This window comes from Ambystoma mexicanum, chromosome 3p (genome assembly GCF_040938575.1).
Source record: "Ambystoma mexicanum isolate Mex_15411 chromosome 3p, UKY_AmexF1_1, whole genome shotgun sequence".
In the NCBI taxonomy this organism is placed as follows: Eukaryota; Metazoa; Chordata; class Amphibia; order Caudata; family Ambystomatidae; genus Ambystoma; species Ambystoma mexicanum.
Genome location: NC_090925.1, coordinates 1040693846 through 1040717106, shown reverse-complemented (window position 1 = coordinate 1040717106; position 23261 = coordinate 1040693846). Strand labels below are relative to the sequence as shown.

The 23261-nt window shown below is 44.2% G+C and overlaps 1 protein-coding gene across 1 annotated transcript in view; it reads left to right on the top strand.

Annotated features, from left to right (window-relative positions):
• The window catches only part of KIAA1755 (KIAA1755 ortholog), a 435570-nt gene that overhangs the window by 276990 nt on the left and 135319 nt on the right, over positions 1 to 23261 (top strand). Inside the window, exons 12-13 of the mRNA XM_069652397.1 lie at positions 718 to 840; positions 1817 to 2008. Of these exons, the coding sequence (XP_069508498.1) occupies positions 718 to 840; positions 1817 to 2008 (315 nt within the window). The remainder of the gene's footprint in view (positions 1 to 717; positions 841 to 1816; positions 2009 to 23261) is intronic.

The window sequence follows — 23261 nt, the reverse complement described above, 5'->3', positions numbered from 1 at the left end:
TAGGCGGCTCACCACCGTCCTCTAGAGAGAGAGACATACTGTTGAGGGAAAGTTAGCTTTTCTGTGAGGGTGACGTAGCCAGTAAAAGATATTAACCAAAGAGATTTGCAGTTGGGTGTTTGGTTTCTATCCCTCTTCTGTGGTATGTATACAGCACACAAGCCATCCTCCGACTAAGGAGGAGTTATTTTCGTTGATTTGGTTCGGTCTTGTTAGAACTCACAAATACACTGAAACCAAAGTATGAGATTCAGTCAACTTCTGAGTTGCGCCCACACTTCGGGCCTGATTCACAGAACGTTTCCCTATGGGATTGTGCCATTATAAAACGCTTCCATGAATCCGGCCCTTAGTCCTTAGACTTGGGACTGATCTGAGATATGGGGACTGATGCCTCACATTCATTCCTGAAGGGTATGGATGGTCCCTGTCTCTAAGAGCTTCTGGGATTCTCTGTCAGGATGTCTCAGAATCTGAACCATGCCACATAGTACTCCCGCACACATACTGAGCGTTTTTTGGGGTTGGTATGGAAAGGTTCCCAAAACTCATTTTTCTACTGAAAATTAAGAATAAAGGAGGGAAGCATGAATCCTCGAAAGACCCTAGGAAAGGATCCTGCGCCCGACAGGCACGACTGCTAACCTAGACACTGATGTTGCTGGTCCGGATGGTGCCTGCATGATCCCAGTATATTGTCTTGTGTTTCCTTCACAGCTGAGCTCCTGGATTGACAGGGAAGGGGAGGAGCAGCTGCGGGATCTGGGTGCTGTTGAGTGGTCCTTGGAGAGCCTAGAAACGTCCCATCGGACATTCCAGGAGTTCTTCGCTCAAGCTACAGTAAGTCAATGGGACCTCAAGTCGCTGATGGACTAGCATGCGCCCGGGCTTCGCATTGCAAATCCGAGGTTCAGATCAAAGCGGAGGGGATATCTTGAAAATGAGCTCATCATTCCTCAGTAATGTTGTGGTCTGTGTTGAAGGCTATCCTGAATTGAAGGATTGGGTTCAGCACTTGTTCCCTTGTTAAAAAATGTAAATGTAGTTTGCATTCTTTCCAGAGAAATTACATTTCCAGCAAATGCTATGTTTGAACTCATTCGCTGTTCTGTTCTAACGTGAGTAAAGTGTCACAGGATGAGAGCTCAGTCACAGAAAAAGTAGGAAGCATGATCATTCCTATCTCTGATAAGATAGCACTGAACGAGTAAACAGCAAATGCCCACATTTTTTATTGTCTCTGCTTCTTTTCATCCTCTTCCCTAATTCCTGCTCTGCCTATTTCCTTTCTCCTAGTTATTTCTATCATTCTTCCTCATGCTTTGTCTTTCTCTCCCCATCTTTCTTTCTATTCCTTCTCCCCTCTCGCGCCTTACTTCTTTCCTTTGCCATTTCTCTTCTTTAGCTGTTCGGTACATTGGTGCCCTCTTTCTTCATCTTTCTTTTTTATCCATCCGTTTTCTGCTCCCTTTGTTCTATCGTCATCTTCTTCCCTCTTCTCTTTTCTGATTTTATTACCATCTCTTTATTCGTCCCATTTTCCACATAATGTTCCTTCTTTGCATTCAACACTCGCTTTATTGTTTTTGTTATTCATTGTCGATGCTTTGAATCTGCCTCCCTGCTTACTTACCTTACTTTCTAATGTTTGTCTTTGCTGGATAAAAGCTGGTGGTATTGCAGGCCCCTTAGTGCATCACTGATACATTCTATTAACCCCTCAAGTGCCTAGGCCAGTATGGTCGTCCTTTTTGCATAGCCTTGCATAATAGCTGTTAAACGTCCTTTCATCAAGTTCTGTTTCCCTCTCTTGTAGGCGTACTACAGTCATGGCCAGGTCCTCTGTAATGAGGCAAATAAGTTCAAAGGGTCGGAGTTCACAGCAACTGAGGATTTCAAATCTGTTACAAGCGCCTTCCAGGTCAAGCTCACCACCTTCTACGTGAGTGCGGAGAGGCTGAGAGACGAGCTGGAGACCATGTTGACCCTCTACAGGTGCTGCGATAAGGTAGGACGTTTCCTCCCAAATCTGGGCATGGGCAGACAGTGACCCCAGTTACAGTCCCTTGAGCGCAGGCGAGCACGCCCTCATGTACACTATGGGGTACACATGGAAGTAGGAAAGGGCGGAACCCAGCAACTGTGGGATGCTGCAACGTACACTTGATATCACAGTGCTTGGAAGTGTGAAGAATCTGGCATGTAGCGCTAGATAAGGACACCTATTATTATGTACTATTATGTCGAATTATATGATGCTTGCTACTTAAGATGCACCATTGACTATTTTCCAATGTACTGAGAAAACCATGTTTTTGAAAAACTTCACAACTAAGCATTCCACTCAGCTGGCCTCCATAGTCATGGTCTAAATCAGAAGTGAATGGCAGCTGTGGCTTCCAGCTGACCACCTCACCTGTGTCTTCATGGTACGCGTGTGGGATTCATGGCGCCACTAACCTTATAAGAGCTTGTTTTCAGTCAATTATTGTGGTGAGAATACGCACCCTTGTCGTATGTACATTTGCTAGCTAGGTGGGTTTGGTTTAAATACGCAAATTGATGCAGGATTTCCTTTTCTCGTCACAAATTGTTTCATTCATATTGTCATAGTGTGGTGACTGATTAATAACACATATACAATGATTTACCCCAGCCCATGATGAGGCTTTCCTGTCAGCACATCTGAGGAAGAATAAGATGTCTCACAAAACAAGTAAAAAATAGGCCTCTCTGTTATTGGCACCATTGTATTTGTGCCTAGTCGGTGTAATTTGAATATAGGGCCTAATCGGTGTACTTCTTCATAAGTACACCCTACAGCACTGATAAACCACACATGTAGAAACTATGGCAAGTAAACATGCTTAAAGGTCATGAAACTGGAGGAGGCCCAATGGGATGTTATGGGTAAGGAACTTTTTCAGGCATTTGTAATAATTCTGCCTCAAAGGTGGCTGCTTCTACCAATGATGGCATGTAATGCAGTGTCCCGCTGACACTGACCTCCAGGGATGGGATACGGCAACTGGACAGAATTGAGAAATAGAGGAGCAGTGAGCAAAGCAATGTGTTACCAGCAGAGGCCAATAGTACATATAAGACGGGGTGATAGCCTCTGTCGCAGGAGCTGACAAATGAAATGAACGGTGGGACCTAAAGGCCATTCCTCGCCAGAGACCCAAGGACCTTGAAGAATGGTATTGCCTGATCATTGACTGCAGCGCACTCATTGAAAGGAACAAAAGACTGCCTGAAAAGAAATATGACCCCAATCAATGTCAAAGGAACATGCGAAATCAAAGGAGTTAGAAGTGATAATGCACTGTGCATGGACTTAAACTACTAATTTACAACCAGCTGCCAAGTGCCCATAAAAATAATTAGAAGCTGTTACTACTGGAGGATAAAATGAGCGTCGAACATGCTGGTATGTCTTCGAAAAACAATTACAATATTGGGTTTAAGAACAGCAGCGATTTTCTGAAGGTATCCAAAGGTGTTGCCCAACTTCTGTCCGAAAGATATAGTCCATGGACTCCAACATTTGTAAAGCCTTAATTTTGTGACGGCAACGTTACTAATGATTAAGTCATTGCTTTGTGGTCGATTAAGAGGTCCCCACGAGACAGTTCCCTTTCTCGGGTTATTATTACACGTCTGATCAATGTTTGCCTAGCGGAGATCAGGAGAGGACCCTCCAGCTGGCTTCCTTTGCTGCACGCCACCTGCCCCTCCTTACCAACGTTTCTATTACTTTGACTCTATTACCTCGTCTCCTCCAGAGCCTCCACATGTCTATTTGTCCCAGTCAACCCTGTTCGATGAGTCATTGGGCCGCATTACGAGTTTGGCGCAAAGGGATACCGGGCACCGGTAAGGACACGGTGCCGGTAATCCCTGTGCGCCCTATTCCAAGTTCCCTTAGCGGGTCCCTTCCTTAACGCCTGGTTTTACCTGGCGTTAAGGACGGGACCCGTTAAAGGACTTTAGAGCTAATAACTGTACCGCAATTTGCGGTACCGTTATTAGCACCTTCCCATTGAGCCCTATGGGGGCTCAAATGGGAATGGGGAATGACTTTTTCAATGGGGATTTACCGGTCCCGCACAGGTCGGAATAGAACGGCAAGTCCCCATTGAACGAGGGAGGACTCGGTACCGGTATTGGAGGTAGTCATGGCGCTAATAGCGTCATGATTACCTCCATACTCGGAATGAGGCCCATTGTGTGCCCCTTTGTCCCCTGAGTGCTGTGGATCAATGTATAAACGCTCCTCCTACTTTCACTTCTCCTCATTCAAAGAGTTCTATAAAGGAAGCTTGTGCCTGCAGCGCACGGGACCTGCTGAAGAGAGGCTCAGACACTATGGCTTCTGTGATCCACTTGCTTTAATGTCAGATGAAATATGGCACTAGCGCTCTACAGTCACTGGCAGTCTCACAATTTGGGTTTCTTACTAAATTTGCCAGAAGGATGGATGATATTTTGTCTGTTCGACTGATGGGTGTCTAAGAATGTCCACAGAAAGCGAGTACCTTAGCCAAGATTTTGTTAGCTTTGTACCTACCGGTAGCCTTCGGCAAGACCAAGCTCTTCGAGAGATTTGGCGTTGCTCCAAGACAGAGAACAAATGGAGCCAGTAAATGCTTCACTATTTCAATACGCCATGCAAAACTTTTAATTATTACAAAACGTTGAACTCTTACACTCAGTTGCTTGTACAGTCTGCACCATTTCCTGGCTTCCCGTAAACAGATGTGTTAAGAAATCTGGTGATCTAATTGCTCCTAGTTTGCTTAGTTCTGGACTAATCCAATGGCTCATAGACAAAACATACTGAGCTCAGGCTTGTCAGACACGAAGGCTCAAGCCTTGATTTGCCTCATCACTGCTGTATGCTAGAGAGAGTGAATAAAGTGTCATAAAGTCAGCAGGACCCGACAAGGGCAACCATGGGAACATGTACATGGTAGTATCAGAAAAGGTCATCAAAATAGCGAATTAAGGCATCCGGCCAAAAGATGCCAAATAGTGCTCATTCAACTAAGGATTTGCACACAAGCAAGGTCGTGGTGCAATATTACTCTTGAAACTCCCAACTCTTTGCACACAGCCCACTGGCTGGGCTCATTGTCTGCTTCATTCTGGACTATCAGGTATGCACAGATGATGTGTAGTTCCTGCGCAGATTGGGGAGTCAAAAAACCAGCAGTCGACAATAATTTTGTTTTACCGCACACAGTCCATAACTATGTCCAGTGCACTTAATTATTTCATGTAAAAAGTCATTTTCATAAACAAAGGCAGAGGGGACCCCCACTAACAGTGGTGTTTGGGGTAATATATCTCTACAAAAGAAAATATTCCACCACTGGATCTAATTATTATTCTTATCAATAATCCAATTTAATATCTATGGGTATCTAAACCAAATATCCCGTATCCCATATCATTGTATGACTGTCATGCCATGTTTTAGCCTTGATACAGTGCTATCACCAAAGTCAGCATCTTTGGGCAGCCTCATAGATTGAATCTCCTTGTGAAGCACTGTAGGGACATGTGTCGAATACAACTGCATGTATGTCTGTTATAGAGCCCAACCCCCTAGCTTTTGCACAACCTCAATTCTGCTCCGGTATTACCCAATCTGATCTTTTCGAATTGATCGTATGGTAGATCTGTCTGAATTCGGCCAGTACCATTCCATCGATTAGAAACAATCAGATTGGGTAATCACTACAAAACATGGGGAGCGGGGGTTGCAGGGGTGTCCCCCGCTCCACACGTTTGGTAGTGATGTCCTTTGGGGGTAGCAGGGCTGTCCCGTGCTTCCGGAGGTTTGGAGGCGGGGACAAAAAAAAAAGAATAGCGAACCCTGCAGCGTCGGATCCGACCCACGTAGGCGGGACGGAACTGGCACCACAGGGTCAGAAGAAAAGGGGATGCCAAAAAGGTAAGTAGGGGGTGGGTCGGTGGGAGATGTAGTAGGGGCCCTGGGGGGTTTAAATGTTGCTGGATTTAGCCGTATACATCCAGAGGCTCCTGTTTCACCGGAGTTATGATAACGCTGTCTATGTAGGGACAAAAAACTATAGTGGGTGTAAAACAAGGAAGAAGGCTAATAGTTGGCTTGATTACTAGTGGTTAAATCTCATCGTCATTAAGAATGTTAATTAGTTTGCCATTGAAAACAATATTGATGTGAAGACACTGGGCCTCATTACAAGTTTGGAGGTAGCCATGCCGCTATTTGTGGTTTGATATGGCCCCCCATGGTGGCTGATTTGATTAAGCGTATCGGGCCCATGCCCCACCGCTTATTTTTTTTTACACCAATGATGCCCTTTTACTGGTAGTGACTATAGCAATCAAGCGCCGTGGATGCTCTCTAAGCATGCTGACAGTCTGATGCCCGCCCGGTCAGGTCAGTACTGAGCATGTGTCATAGGAGAGCGCTCCTTCTGAAACCCTATGAAACATGCGGAGATGCTGCCAGGTGAAGACCCCAGACAGGACTTCAAAAAGCAGCCAGATGGCCCTGCTCGAGTGCTGCAATTTGTCAATCCTTGTCCAATAAGAAGCAGTGACGTCCCCAGGAATCAAATTTAGGAGGTGCAAAGAGGGGGCCAAAGACAAAAGTAGGGGGGCACAGACAAAAGTAGGGGGAAAACATGGTCACTGCTCGTCTTAGGTAGGGGGGAGCAAGGGGGGGACAGGGTTTCACAGGGGGGCCCGGCTCCCCCAGGTGCCCCCCCCTAGTGACGCCACTGATAAGAAGGGGGGGGAAAGGCTGCATGTGGTTAAGGAGGTAGATTGCCTGGCGCCAACCCCTAGCTCTCTCCCAGCCTCTATCACTGTGAATCTAGTGCGGTATTCTTAGGTTCATCTGCTACCTACACAGAGGGATTGTGGGGGGAGGGGAGGAATGAGTGCCCCAACATGCGCTAGAGGCTGCAACAAAGTCCATAGGCAGGAATGGTATTGGTAGCACACGCCTTGATAATGATAGGGCCAGGAGCTGCAGTGGTATCCTGCTGGGCACTGCGTCTCGGGAGGATGGCCCAGGGGCAACGCGCTCGTCTTGGAAGCAAGACGATTCAGAGCAACACAGGTTCGATCCCCGGGTTCGCGCTTAAGAAACCTCTGGGTATTAAGCACGTTATAAATAACCCATTACAATTACATTACAACTGCCCAAAAACCTCAGGGCCCATGTAATCAGGACAGTCTATGTGCTGCTCAGACTATGGTTCAGGCGAGCTTGCAGTCTGTCAGCAGAGCCCAGAAGGAGCATGGCAACTCTAAGCAGCACAATGGTGAGGAGGCTGTAAAGATGTAATTACTGCCTATGCAGCATCTTTTTGAGAGGGGGAGGGGAAGGGCCTTGCCCTGCTACTACCCGTATTGTATGTATTTATGAGGGAAAATTCTGAACAGTTTATACCTTAAAATTTCACAAAAACTTGGTCCGCTTTTTAATTTTAGATATTATGTTGTGTGAAAGCACCACCTACCATCCGACAGTAGTGCTGCTAGGAGGGCGAGGGGATGTGAGGAGGGATAGACAGCTTGGGGGTGCTCTTTCGCATCCATCGAATGCCCATGACCCTGCTAAACCCTACAGCCATTTCAAACCCACTGTTTGCACCTCCTTGCCCAAAACATATCCTCCTTTGCAAGGCCAAGTTCAAAGGCAATCTCCATGGAAGAAGGCATGGACGATGAGAGATGTGAGGCTAATTGGGTGGGGAGACATGGTCAAAGTCCACTCACTGACACCTGGGGTACCAGTTTACATGCTGCTAGTGAGCCGAATGTTCCAGAAGGGCATAAGCTGCCAACCAATTATAGAAGGCCATAGAACGAAGAGCTCTATATTTTGATAGCCAATATTAAGCTGTGTGTCAAATAACTGTTTAGGATGACTTGCACTAGGAATGGGCTGGGCATAGGTTGTCCACCTGACTGTAGAGACCCAATCACAACCCCATCCCTTATGGAAAGTATACTTAGATGTTCCCCTTAATCCTATCACAAACCCCTTAGGTTTTCCTTAGTTGCCACGTAGTATGATGTCACGTATGACGAGTTTTTACTATATAAATAAATAAATGTAATGAAATGCTTCGAGAATGATTATGCTGTGCGATGTCCATTGATGTCTGTTGTAACTCCCTGTTTTAGACAATTGACAATAAAACAGTTATAAGACTTTGCCTTCTTCCTGAGTTATTTTATCTGGTGTAAGAGTTACTCTGCATCCCACCTACTGCACGATATGCTACCTATTTAAGGACCATAAACCAACACTTCTATTGGAGGGAAGCTTGCTCTGCTAATGCCTGTGTTGGACTTCTTTGTGAGGGAGGCTTGCTGCTAATGCCTGTGTTGGACTTTTTTGTGAGGGAGGCTTGCACTGATAGTGCTCCTGCTGGTTCCATTCTTCTATTGGAGGGAAGCTTGCACTGCTAATGCCTGTGTTGGACTTTTTTATGAGGGAAGCTTGCACTGATAGTGCCCATACTGGACCCAATATTTTATTGCAGGGAAGCCTGCACTGCTAATGCCTGCGTTGGACTTTTTTGTGTGATGGGGAACCTGCTACTGCTCATGCTGAACCAGTTTGGTGGCAGGCAAGCCTGCACTGCTGCTGCCCACAATGGGCCTGTTCTAGTGAAGGGAACATTGAATTCTGCTGGAAGTTTTGTGAGGGAGGCTTTCACGGATACTGCCCATGTTCGATCTGATTGGCATGGCAATCCTTCTCTGCTACTTCTCATGCTGACCTGTTCTCTGGCAAGGACGCGTGCACCCATGCTGCCCGTGCTGTACCTGTTCTGAAAGGGATGCGTGCACTGCTACTGCTCACTGTGTACCTGTTTAGTGAATGTGGCACGCACTGCTTCTGATCACGCGGTACCTATTTTAGAAGGGAAGTCTTCTGAGATGCCACCTGGGCTGTACGCGCTCTGTGTGTGATTCATGTGGCATGTGCTGTAAGTATTGTGTCTGTGAGGCAGGCTTGTGTTGCTGATGCCTCTGTTGTAGCTGTACCGTGAGTCTCTGGAATGTGTGTGCTGCTGTTGCCTGCTCTATACCTTTTCTGCGATTGAATGTTGTACTCTACGCCATCTGCTTATCTGTCATATTGGTGTGGAAACTACCATGGCGCATGCAGAGGGTTAGAAATGTGTTGCCCGGGGCATGCTATGTGTCAGCATCAGTGTCTGCAAGTGGGCAAATGAGGCTATTCCTGGAATATGAGGGGGTATGTGGGTTGGTAGGGATAGCCTGGGGCGATAATGCTGCTCAGGGCCTGGGCAAGCGAAATAAAGACATTTCCCAAATATTTCACATTCATATTTTATTAATAATTCATGCCGATTCAGAGACACGTTCTGCTGCGATTGTGTCATCATTTAATTTTAATGGTGACCTCTGTCTTACTGCTATGGTTGTTACTTCTCAACTCACTTGGAAGTGTTCCTGATCTACAATAACAGTGTTTCTGACTGTAGCATTCATGATCCTTTGGAATTATGCGCAGCTTATGATATTCTGAGCCCAGGAGCGTGCCTTGGAACCCAGCTACATCAGAGGGAATCCGGAATGCTATTCAAGGAATAACAGCTGTGAGCCATGGCAGCTCCTGACACTGCTCCCTCCTATTTCATATATATATATATATATATATGTTATCAATAAATAGTAGCGTTTATGCCACATAAAAGTCCTGTATTTATTTATACCCCATTGTGCCCTGATAGTACAATTGCCGACGAGGATTTCACCTACCCGCGTACAACGCCGTGTCCAACGTTCATCTGAGGCTGACGCTGCTCCGCTCATGCCCGAGCGTTGTAGCATCCCCATTGACTGTGAATCATGCTGAAGGTACGTGGAGTGCTGTTAGACCGCTCCGCCCTTGCCTGGGCGTTGCAGCGGCCCCGGATGTCGAATATCCGGATGTGGGTCTGCCTTCTGCTGCCGTTATGGACCGCCGTCACACACAGCCGGTTTTCCATGTTTTCTGTGTACGCGCATGCGTGTTACATCCTATTTTACTGAGCAACTGCTTCCGTGTTTGGAGCCGTAATCTCTGTTATATCTGCAGACGCTCAATTGTCATTCACCCCATCTGTTTCTCAGGGTGCATACAGCGAATAACTGTCATTGGAAGCTGTACATATATATTTTCTTCAACAAGGAGCTCTGATATTTGTCCATCAACGGGTTGCATTAACCATTTAGCTGCTGTCATTGGAATAAACGTTTTGTTGGCTGCTGCTGTAATACACACTATATGCTCTGAGGAGATTACTTGCACGCAACTTTAGCACATATTGTTTTCCATGAAAATCTTTGTTCTTTTAAAGAAAAAAATAAAGAATATACAAAGGAAATAAGCAGTAAACACCTCATCACAAGTAAGCATCACTGCAGAAATGGCATTCAGCAGTGTTCCTCCCCCAATGTTCTTCATGCCTGGTACCAGTGAGCCCAGCATACCATGGAAGAGGTGGATCAGGTCCTTTGAATACTACGCAGGCGTGGTTTGTGGCCCGAATTGCAGCGCAGAGAAGAGGAAATCATTATTATTGCACTGTTTAGGTCCGGCTGGTCAGGAGAAATATGAAATACTACCAGGACTTCCGGCAGATGAAAATGCTGATATTAATGAATATGAACGTGCTGTCAGAAAAATGGATAAACATTACGAGAAGAAAGTGAGCATAATATTAGAAAAATATAAGTCTGGCAAGAAAACTCAAGAGGAGGGAAAAAGTGTCGAGAAATGTATTACTACATTGAGAAAACTTGCCAAAACGTGCAACTTTAACGATCAACTAGATGAAAGGCTAAGAGATCAGTTTATGTTGGAGTGCAGGAGTGCAAAAGTGAGAGAAAAACTGTGGTCAGAAAATGATCCTTCGTTGGATACTGTACTGAGAGTGGCGAAGGAAGTTGAACACACTGAACTAGAGAATAAAATGAAATCTATTCAGATTGAAACCAATAACATGAGATGATATCTTGCAACGCCTAGAAGATAATGAGTCAATATCTATGGTTAGTAATACTTCTGTCAGACGGAAAGCTATTGGTAGTCAATATAAACCGCCACAGACTGGAAAAAAGAAGTATAGAACCAATCAGAAGCGGAAATTACATTACTATAATAGGAGAGAAAGTCCAGAGAAACAACCTGCTAGTTCAAGGAAAAGACGCAAGAGAGGTGTTACAGGTGCGACAGTGCTAATCATTGGGCTGACGACCCAGAGTGCCCGGCAATAAAAATCATATGCAGCAGATGCAAAGGGAAGAGCCATTATTCCAAGTGCTGCAGATTTCGTAATGCGTCCACCAATTGGATAGGGGGCAATTCAGACAGTGACCACAGTGATAGAGGAGAAGGTGAAGAGTGTGTATTCGTCATAATGGATGACGATGATGAAGACGTTTTAGAGAGTCCCAAAGCTACAGTTTATGTTGATGGAGTAGAAATTAACATGATGATAAACACTAGTGTGAAGTACACATTGAAACCACATCAACTGTGGAATAAAGAGAAACATGAATATTTACACGAGACCGATATCAACCCCAGAGTTTATGGTGGTGTAAGGATTGATACAATAGGCTGGTTCTTGGGTAAATTCAAATTCAAAGACAGGAAAGCCATAAGAAAAGTTTACAGTACTAGCGTAGGCAAGACACCACTTTTGAGCTTGACTCATCAGAGTAAATTACAAGTGAAAGTAGATTCTACTGCGGAAGAATCTGTCTTTGCTATTAGTAATGGTATGAGCAAGTCTGAGAATAGTCCCAAGGCAGTAAGGTGTGACACAAATGATGTCATGGAAGCAGTGTTTTGTGATGGTGTTGGATGTCTTTGTGGTTATGTGCATGAAATACGATTAAAATCCAATCATACCCCAGTGGCGCAGAAATTAAGGAATATACCCTTATCCATGCGAGAAGTCAGGAAGGAGATCAAAATAATGGAAGATCAAGTAATTATTGAGGGTATAGATGCCAGTGAATGGGTCTCACCATTAGTGGTTCTCAGGAAGAAGTCAGGCAAACTCTGTATATGTGTGGAGATGCCAGAGCTTAACAAGTGCGTTGTTCCTGACAGGCATCCTCTGCCCAACATACAGGAGCTGATTTTTACAATTGGGCCGTCAAGTTTCTTTTCTACTCTGGATTTGACATCGGCATACCACTAAGTGAAATTACACAGACATTCCAGACATCTCACTGCTTTTATTACGCCAGATGGTTTATATCAATTCAAGAGGATGCCATTTGGACTGGTTTCCGCTGCATCTGTGTTTCAAAAGATAATGCACAATTTATTTGAGAGAGTTCCTGGAGTGATATGTTTTCAAGTCGATATCTTGATATATGCAGACAGTCAAAAACACTATGATGAGAAATTGAGATATGTGTGTGAGAAATTATACAAAGCGGGAATGTCTTTGAGCAAGGACAAATGCAAAATGAATTGCTCAGAGATTGAATACCTTGGACACAAGATTTCTGCAGATGGCATATCACCAAAGGCACAATTAGTGAACAACATAAAGAGAATGCCTAGACCATGTAATAAAGAAGAAGTGCGCACATTCATCGGAATGGCTGAATATTAGTCAAAATTTGTTTGTGACTTTGCTGTTCACACTGTCCCCTTGCGAGAATTACTCAAGAAGAACATTTTTGAATGGAATGAGGATTGTGAGGAAGAATTCGAATTTATGAAATCTGCAATAGACAAGGCTCCAGCGTTGAAGAATTTCAGTAGTCATAAGAAAACCACCATTACTACCGATGACAGTTATATAGGTCTTGGAGCTGTTATCACGCAAGAAGATAAGGGCCGTGAAGTTTTAATTGCATTTGCATCGAGATTACTCAAGGGGGCGGAAAGATTGTATGCTGCCATTGAGAAAGAGGCATTGGCAATAAAATGGGCGGCGGAAAAAAAGTTCAGGAGCTTCATTTGGGGTAGTCAAGTGGAATTCTGCACGGATCATAAGCCCCTGGTAAATGTCATCATGTCTAAAGGGTTAGACAAAGTATCCAATCGAATTAGGCGATGGGTGATGCTTCTTCAAGAATATAATTGCACTGTGTGTTATGTACCTGGTGTTAAGAACATCACTGCCGATTGTTTGTCCCGCCTTACTAATATATCTGAAATTGCAGATGATGATGATGATATGGAAGTTGTTTTGAACATAGAGGCAGCATCCATCTCAAAGATGGAATGGAATATTGCTGAAAAAGATGACAAAGTGTTAGAACGGTTGAAGGAACTGGTCAATAGTCAAGGTCCATGGAGCAAGGCGAGACTTGAAGAAGCGAATCTTATGGACTATTGATTTGTCGCTAATGAATTAAATGTTCACAACAGTATCATCATGAGGGGAGATAAGATTATTCCACCTTCAAGTTTACGCCGAATAGTGATTGAACTTGGTCATGAAGGTCACCAGGGAATAATAAAAACCAAGCAGAGAATAAGAAATGACTTTTGGAGGCCTGGATGCGATCTGCAAATAGAACGCTACATTTGGGATTGTATCCTTTGCAGTAGCAGTGAAAAGAGTTGTGTGGGTGTGAAACAATCTATGGTGGTTACTGAAATTCCGAGTAAAGCATGGAAGGATTTGGGCATGGATGTGTTAGGCCCTGTGAACAGCAATGGAGTACAGAAATTCTGCCTAGTGGTGATTGATCTACTCACTAGATGTGTAGAAGTGTTAATAGCTTCAAGTATTACTGGGAATACTGTGGTTGAATGTTTGTCTGACATTTGTGAGAGAGAGAGGGATACCCAGGGAGTATCATGACTGACAATGGTACCCAATTCAGATCTAAAGAGATGGCGGAATTCTGCAGTAAGTTCTCAATTGTGCACAAAAAAAGTGCCATATACCAAACCCAGACTAATGGGACAGTAGAACGCTTTAACAAAGTGTTGAAAGAGACCATTAGGTGGGCATGGTCCAATGGGATAAATTGGGAGGAAGCTGTTAAGGAAAGGATTGTGGTGCATCGTTTTACACCGCATTCCACAACTGCTCTTTCTCCTTTTGAGTTAAGCAGAGGGAGGAAGGCCAACACAAAACTGGCACTGTTGTGGTTGGAGAATAAAGATAATGGAGTGGAGAAAGATTTTGGAATTGTATTTGATAAGATCAGAAATATCCAGTTGAAAAACAAATCAGTGTATGATAAGAAAAGGCCCATGAATAAGTATGACAGAGATACTGTTGTGGGAAAAATGGTCAGAGTCAATCTTCCTCCTGCTCTTAGAGAAGGCCCGTGTAAATGGTCTAGACCAATCAGAGTTGTGGAGGCATTCAAACATGCTGTCAGAATGGAAGATGGAAGGATATGGAATGTTGAGAGAGTATGGGTCTGTAGTGACAGTAAACATTTGAACGCTAGTAGTGGTAAGGATGTTGATGGATGTATGAGTGAAACTAATGAGAGAGCAAGTTGCCGAAGGAAAGTATCAAGGGTGAATATTGTGAAAAAAGATCATTCTAGCAAATCAGAGGTAATTTCCTTGCCAGCTCTCATCAGAGAGACGACATGCAAGTCCAGGTGGGGAAGAGCTTATCGCAAACCAAGGCGTAAGGAGGACTATGTGTGAACTCTCTTCCATTTCCACATTCAGCATTTTAGTTATTTGTTTTGTGACATTATAAAGGAAGGGAGATGTGTAGCATTAATGCTTCTTTGGAATTTTGCGCAGTTTATGATCTTCTGTGCCCAGGAGCGTGCCTTGGAACCCAGCTACATCAGAGGGAATCCGGAATGCTATTCAAGGAATAACAGCTGTGAACCATGGCAGCTCCTGACACTGCTCCCTCCTATTTAATATATATATATATATATATATAACTGTTATCAATAAATAGTAGCGTTTATGCCACATAGAAGTCCTATACCCCATTGTGCCCTGATAGTACACTGACCTTTCTATGCATACCACTGTTTGAGCTTCCATGGTTACTCTTAATGTGGCCTTCCAGATGTTTGGACTACTAAGACTCCCACAACCCTTCACCACTGACTACGAATATCAAAACATAATGAGTAACTATGGATCTAAGAGCATGTGTGAGCCTATAAGATCTGGCTAACCTGAGGACTGGCTCTGTCTTCAAAGGCAGGAGATCAGCGTAACTCACCTTGTCTACATTGCCCATTGCAAGCAGATTCTCATGCCCTGCTTCTGGTGATCCTGTACAGTGCTGAAACTGTAGTTTAGATTCAGTCTCAGGATCTGTATTGTACACCGATTTGGGCCATTTTGGAAAGTCTCGCATAAATAGCACAGATGTTACTTTTGTTATGACAGTAACAATTTCTGCCGTGGCTTGAAAACCATCATGGCCTCTGTTACATTACTAAATAGTTTGGCAAAGTGTCAACATTAGACCCTCTACAGCAGGGAAAAGAAGCAGTCTTTCGGCCATGTCTGTTACCTTGGGTGGAACTGTGGGTGGATCAAAAGGTGTGACATCAGAGGATTGAAGGGAGAGTTCCGGAGAATCCAAAGACTGGCCTGGTTGCTGAGAGTATGCCTAACTGACTGGAACCCTGATGAGCCACCGCTGGGTAAAGAAACCTTGTGTGAGTCGGCCATAAGAGCTCTCGACATATTGGAGAGGCAGACAGCAGAAGATATCTGAGGAAAGCAATGCACGAGTGAAGGACTTGCTGCACAGAGACCGAACGAAGCTTAACTTGAGTTAGAGTTACCAATGAGTTACTAATTCACAGAACGAGAGGAGAGCACCAGAGAGAGACTCACAGAGCCTGGGTTAGGCTATTTGTCGACAATCATGGCGCAATCAAACCACAGATGGTTGAGCAAAAACATGTGCAAGAGAAATGTGATTCATACACATTTCATCTCATTCAGTTCTCTTTGATTTAAAGGCTGCCACCTTTAATCTCCTCTGCGAGTTTAGGACTCAGGGTTTCATGCACTCCTGAAGGCAATCTTTGTAATACTCACAAATACAATCTCAAAATAGGCTCTATGCTTTAGGATTATAGTTTTGAACTAATATTCGCATAGTATATTTCGGAAGAGCAAGCAGGGTTATAAAATGACCTGGTGTTATCTCTCAGCTGCTCAGTAGCAATCTTAGAGGGATTTTCCCATTAGTGTAATGTCCAAAATGTAGGATTCAGCTTGTGTGGTGAGGTCCCGTGTGGGTTTTCACATGGTCACCATGGCTAATATGAGTCCATGTCGACAGATGTGGGCCCAATGATCAACTCACAACCAGGAATGACCTGCCATTAAACTTTTTTTTTTTAAATGTATATGCATTATTAACAATTATTTGTGCATTAAAAGAGAAATTGCTACAATGGGATAAAACTCCATGAATTCTCTTATGGTTTTCATCATTGACAATGAAAGACTAAACTCCATCTACGCCAAAATTCAAACTTGGTTGGCAGAAAACTACTGACTGTGCCTCAATGATGAATAAACGGAGCTGCTACTTATTGGTTTGACGAACATTACAAGTCCTTCACCATTGACAATACTCCTATTCTCGTGTCTCAGGCAGTCAAAACCCTGGGGGTCTTCCTAGACTCCAATCTTACCATGAGCAGACAAATAAACGCGATTGCATCTGCCTTGGCTTACCATTCAAAACTGATCACCGCAGCCAGGCCCTTCTTGTCCAAACAGAACTGCCTCACCATTGCTAGGGTGATAATTGGCTCCCGGTTAGACTACTGTAACGCCCTCCTAATAGGCACTGCTGCAAAAAACATCAGAAAACTCCAAACCATACAGAACAATGCCCCGCGGGCTGCCACTGGTATCTCAAAGAAGGAACATATCTCTGCCACCAGAAGACTAATCCATAGGCTCCCAATTACGGAACGCATCACTTTTAAAACCCTTGACATCACTCACAAATGTCTCAACAACACTGCACCTCAGTATTCGAAAAATCCAACTCAGACAGACCTACAAGAACCGCCTATTTTTGTTCCAAAAACCTTTAGGTCCTGCGCAGGCGGCTCGAGCTTCCCTTTCATTGCTGCTTCACAATGGAACTCCCTACCAACTCACCTAAGACGCATTGACTCACACACAGCCTTCAGGAAAGCCATTAAAACATGGCTGTTTGTATAATCCGGCCTCCCAGGCGTTTGCACTTTGCCTCTCTTCTGGAACCTGCACTCATTTAATGTAACCTGTTTCTGCTCTAAGGTATGAGTCGCGCTATTTTCCCATGTACCTGCCTTCTGTTTTTTGCATAGGTCATGCTCCATGTAACCACGAGCTCGCTCACATACTCCTGTAACTAAGACACCTTTTTGCAACAGCGCCCTCGATGGGCTGTAGTGCGCTTTACAAATACAAATAAATAAATAAATCACCATATGTAGGAAATTATTAAATAGATATTGAAATAAATTGACTCTGCTAGTGGTGGTGATATCAGCTTAGCTTATTTCAATACAGCACCTGTGACCGTTGATTCAATTGTGTAAGAACACATTTTCGCGTTTGTGCATTTGTGCATTATAGGCAGCATGTTTGGTATTGCAAACATGCTGCCGAAGCCCTGGGATGACAATGAGGAGCTTATTTTCCAAGTCCCATGAGACATCTTTCTTAAATATGCAGCAAAGAATAACCTACAGGCCAATGGTTCCAAATCAAAAATTATTATCTTTTCCAGTAGCACTAACCCTAAGGTTATGAGGTCGGTTTTGAAAGATGATGATCAAGCAGGTTTCTTCTGTTAGATATTTGGGATACAATCTGTCAAATCCCTCCTCTATTGCTATGTGGCAAGAGTCTTTGAGGGCCAAGCTCACTCCTCTCGTCTCACACATGAAACGGTTACTTTCTAGAGTATGTACATTTTCCATTCTTCTTGCTCTACGCTACTACCTTATGAAAATTGAGCCTGTTTTACGTTATGGGCTTGATTTGTCCCTCCTGTATCTAGGTAGCTGTTTGAACATTCTGCAGGGGCATTTTTGGAAAGAGGTTCTGACCCTTGCATTGTCCATTCCTAAAGCAGTTATTCGCCATGAGTTGGCTCTTACATCTTTACAAGCACGATACTGGGGATACAATTGCTCTATTATTCTATGTTTCTTAGGCCAGGGGTACATTTGCTTTATTGTAATTTAAGCAAAGTGGCAGAGGATCGAACGCTATACTCTGCAAATATGTATACAAGTAGGATGCAAGATTTGATGTCCTCTATTGGTTAATCTGAAGAGGAACTTCTTAATCGACCTGGAGGAGTTAAATCAAAACATTTTAGGCAGGAATGGTTGCTGACATTGGACGCTGTTAAAACATACTCTTCCTACAGAGAGTACACCAAATTTGTGAGGAAAAAAAACATCTTTCCATGTATTTGACTCGTTCTCCTTACTAAAATTCCATCACTCTATATGCTTTTTAAACTTAATCAGCTTCCCACTAGAGAACGGACCAAATATTAGGGCTTGTTCCAAACATCAAGCTCTAATTTAAATTAACGCTTTTGTCATTTTCCTGATTGTGTTGAGTGTTTGCGACATTGGGTATAGCAATGCCCTAGTCTTTTTCAGAGGAGAAATAGGTATTATAAATATTCCGAATGTTTCGATACAGCTGTTTCTAGGGAATTACTGTGGGCTAGACTCATGTGGGGGGAAAATGTGTCTTTGATGATTTCTCTATGTTTTAAATAATTTTTTCGGTTGTTTAGACTGAATGTATGTTTACATTTTCTTTTATTTTTGTATTGTATTTCTTTGTTAGAGTTATTTTGTTAAAATGTGTATGATGTATTTTATATATCTTTTTAAGGTTTACTGTAAACCAAATTAAAATAAAAAAATAATACATTTAAATAAAAACAAGTCTCTGGAGCGTAAACAATGGTGGTAAAGATAGGAGAAACAGTGTTTTTCCTGTTTTAACATCTTTATTTACACTCTGGAGCATTTTTGTGGTTTTCAAGACAGATGGCAGCAACAAACAGGAGTTACGTATCTGCCTCCCTCTTCCTCCAAAAACACTTGGGAGCTCATTTTTGAGTTCTGCGTAATTACATGGAGGGGAGCTGTTAATGTTTACACTTTTGTGTTGACAGGTTCCTGTTATATAATTTTCCTCATTTGCACAGCAGATTGCAAAAGGGGTTGTAAAAAGGTGAGTAGATGCCTTGCAAACTGAGTAAACACCAGTTTACTCAGAGCAGCCAGAGTCACGGAAACTGCACTCCTGAACACCCGCGAAGACCTTCTCATTAATCTTGACTCTGATCATCCTTCTGTCCTCATCCTCCTTGATCTTTCCTCTGCTTTTGACATGGTCATCCAAGCCATTGTGATCAATCGTCTCTGTGAGAACCTGGGTATCATGGATCAGGCCTTCGCCTAGTTGACCTCCTTCCTCCTGGACCGTCCCTCTCAGGCCCAACTGGGGTCCTTTCTCTCCATCACCTCTCTCTTCACATGTGGTGTTCCCCAGAGCTCCAACCTCTCACTGTGGCTTTTCAACACTTACCTGGCCCCTTTTGCCCACCTCATCTCTACCTTCCCTAATTTTCAGTGTTATGCGGATGACACTTAGCTCTCCTTCAGGCTCCTCACTGCCTCCTCTCTTCTCTCGCTCATCCCTGACTGTCTATCCACAATTCAGGAATGGTGCGCCTGCAACAATCTCTGCCTCAATGCCAGCAAGACCAAGATCCTCCTCATTGGGACCCCTGATCCCGCTTTCCCTCTTTCACTCTGGCTGCCCTCCTTAGGCTCTCTCCCTGTGCCTTCCTGTGAGGCAAAAAACCTTGGGGTCATCTTCAGAGGTATTCTTCCTTTTCTCACTTTCCTCCAGAAGCTCAACATCTCTGGAGCCCTGTTTCTCTCTAGGGTGGACTACTGCAACAGCTTCTTTCTCAACCTGCCTGCCTCTAATCTTAGTCCTCTACAACTAATCCAGAACAGGATGGCAAGACTTGCCCTTGGTCTCAAGTCCAGGGATGGTATGTCTCCAGCCTTGAAATTGCTTCACTGGCTCCCGGCGGCTGCAAGGATCAAGTTCAAGACCCTCTGCATTGTCCACAAGGCTGTCTCGGGCCGAGGCCCACGATTCATCCAACTCTCTCTTCCTAAACATCTTCCTTCTCGAGCCCTTTGCTCAGCTTCCTCTAACTCTCTGATGGTAAGAGGCTTCTCCAGGTCCAGGCAGAGAGTGGGTGGTAGATCTCTCTCCTCTGCAGGGTCCTCCTTTGGGAAAGGCCTCTCTGCCCCTATCAAAACTCGAGCAGGACCACCTTAGGTTCAGGAAGCAGCTCAAGACCTTCCTTTTCGCTTCTGCTTTCTCTTTTTCTCTCCCTTGCTGACTCTCCTGTCTGCTGCGCTGACTGGTCACCTGACTACCTTCTGAACCCAATGGGCACCAGGCGCCTCCACAACCTGCAAACACCTGCACTGCCTCCGGGCCTCTGCGCACTTAGGGGCTGTATCTGTTACCCTACAGTCCCCCTCCCCTTGCACTATCCAAGTTGGCTCCCCCGGCTGCACTTACTCAGAGCAATCGCTGACCTTACCGCACTTCCCCCTTCGCTCCCCCTGCACTTCTGCGCTCGCTCTCCCCCCTGCACTTGCACAATCTGAATGACACAAGGCCTAGTCAGATCATTTGTTTCTTACCCCTATGTCTTCGTAGCTTGTCTTGTCGCGTCTAGAAAGACTTGTGTACAGGCGCGTTATAAATGTCTCATACCATATCATATGGCACCTATGCATGGCAGGTAGAGTTTACAATGGTTTCCTATGGAGTCTGCCTGCTTTTTGCTGGTGTAAAAAGCAGGCGGACTTCAAAGGAGTTCACAGTTTACACCAGCATAAAAAAATAGGCTGACACGAATGCATGGTGAATAGGAAGGGAGGAGGTGGCGGAATCGTAATTTATGATCCGTCTCCCTCTCTGCCACAAAAATGAATAAAAATGAGCTGTGACAGAAATCTAATGCATAAAAGTCTCATACACAACGTTTTTGCATTCGATTTTCGATACGGATTATTGAAAATGAACCTCTTGGTTTTACGCCAGCATGACCTTTTCATGCTGGAGTAAAACCAAAGAATTCCACCTTATTTTTACACCAGCAAAAAGCAGCTAGAGTCCAAGGGAATCCATTGTTACCCTTCTTTTGTAGTTCGCAAATGGCAAAAATTTCTCAGAGAGGACCTGTTTGCACATACATGTAAACACAATGTGTCACCTCCATGAAACTACACAGTGACTCAAAATAAGCTCTTGAATCAACTGGAAGAACTATATTTCAGCTCTAGAAATCCCATCATGCTTCCATAACTGACGAGAACTATGGGTACGTGCAAACCTCAACTACGGGTGAAATCTGGAGCCACATTACAGCAGCTTTGCACTGGTGCAAGTGTAAAGTTGCATCGTATTAGCAGCCCTAGTGTAAAATACATTGGGGCCATATTTGAAAACATTTGAACCGCGACAGTGCAAATAAATCGCGATATGCGACAATCAAGCCCGCTGCGCCATTAACAGAAACGAGTCAGCAGTAATATTATATGACTTGATATCCTTGCTTTGCAGACCTGGAATAATTTCAATATTTATTTATTTTCAGGGGTGTTGCTAGGTCTGGAAAAGATCCCGGGTTCTGCTAATATGGGACTGTCGGGACTCGGGGCTTGCTATCTAGCCTTTTGGTTGTAGCCGCTGAGCTTCTATCGGGGGCAACAACCAAAAGACCTGGGGCTAAATCATGAAACCTAAAACTCAGGAATGCCAGAGCTTCGTCTAAGAATTAAGTACATTCTTAGACAAATAATTTTTTAGAATAAAAACATATTTTTTACAACAGTAAAAAAACAGCAATATAAAAGGAAAGGGGATTTCAACAAAAATGTGGTTGAAGTAAAAATATAGTAAAAAAAGGGCAGAGGGACAAACGGAGAAGTATAAACAGCTCTGGATTTTTCTAAAACTCAGCCTAGAAGCAGAATATTTTGAAGGCTTTTCAAAGAAAAAAAGACAGAATCATTCCACAGACTTCCGATTTGTGAAAAGCTGCCCATCTGGACATTGGGTTTTCGAAGCACAAGACGTCCATACTCTACTTGGCGTGACACTGAACGGTCTTGAGATCACACGCGTATCCTACAAGTAACCTGGCTGGACTTAACCCCTTAACTGCCAGGCTATTATGCAAGTCTATGCAAAAAGGACGAGCATACTCATCCTTCGCAATTATTAAACAAGCGAAGGAAGAGATGTTGGTAAGATCTGAAAACAGACTTGCTTTGATGGTTTGGGGTTCGATCTTTTCCATCTAAGTAAGTGATTGCATGCATAATATTTTTGGGGGAGTTGGAGGAGCTCTGGTTAGGATAGCTAGCATTTTAAAGCAGTAGGGTTTTTCTTACAATAAGAAGATTCCTGCCAGATCCCTGGGGCACCACCAGCAAACGGGCCCCTGCGTACCCCATTTTGTCCTCCCTCACAGTGTAAAGGAAGGCCAAAAAACTCTAAGGCAGCTGCTTTTCGGTGACCAGCTTGCAGGTCTCATCACTGAATACCTCTCGATACCAGTGAAGGGCAACAGACTTACCTTTAACATGTTAAGGAATGCAGGCAACAGACTGGCAGCCATAACTGTGTGAAAGATACTGCAAGTTCCCAAAAGTGCATTCAGTCTCAAAGTCAACAAAGGACATGGGACTTTTCCACTGCAGATCACTAGAGCATGACGCCTGGGCACGGAATGTACTCACTCGATGTCCAGATTTAGGTTGTGCCATTTAAACCTGGAGACTTGCCTGCTGCATGAAAGCACATGTTATTTTAGCAAGTTTCCTCTCAGAGCACGGTAACTGACAGGGAAATCCCTCTCCAGAGTGTTTGGCTTGAGTTCTATCGCTCTCTCCGCGCCATTGAGCGCTCCATTCTCAACTATAGGTAAGGTCAGGCCACGCATTCTCCCTCTCATAGTCGCTATGGCCTCACGGTCACCTGGGCGGAGTGAAGAGGTGAGGGGCAAGGACCCATCTCTTCTTTCTGCCATCCTCTGCCGAGTACCCTACTTAACCCGCCCATAACGAACCATGAGGGACCCACAGCCGAAGCACATTCACCTTGGCAAACCGTCCTGCGCAGAAAAAGCTGGAGATGAGGAGGGGCCCATTCCAAAATAGTATCTGTTGGGGGC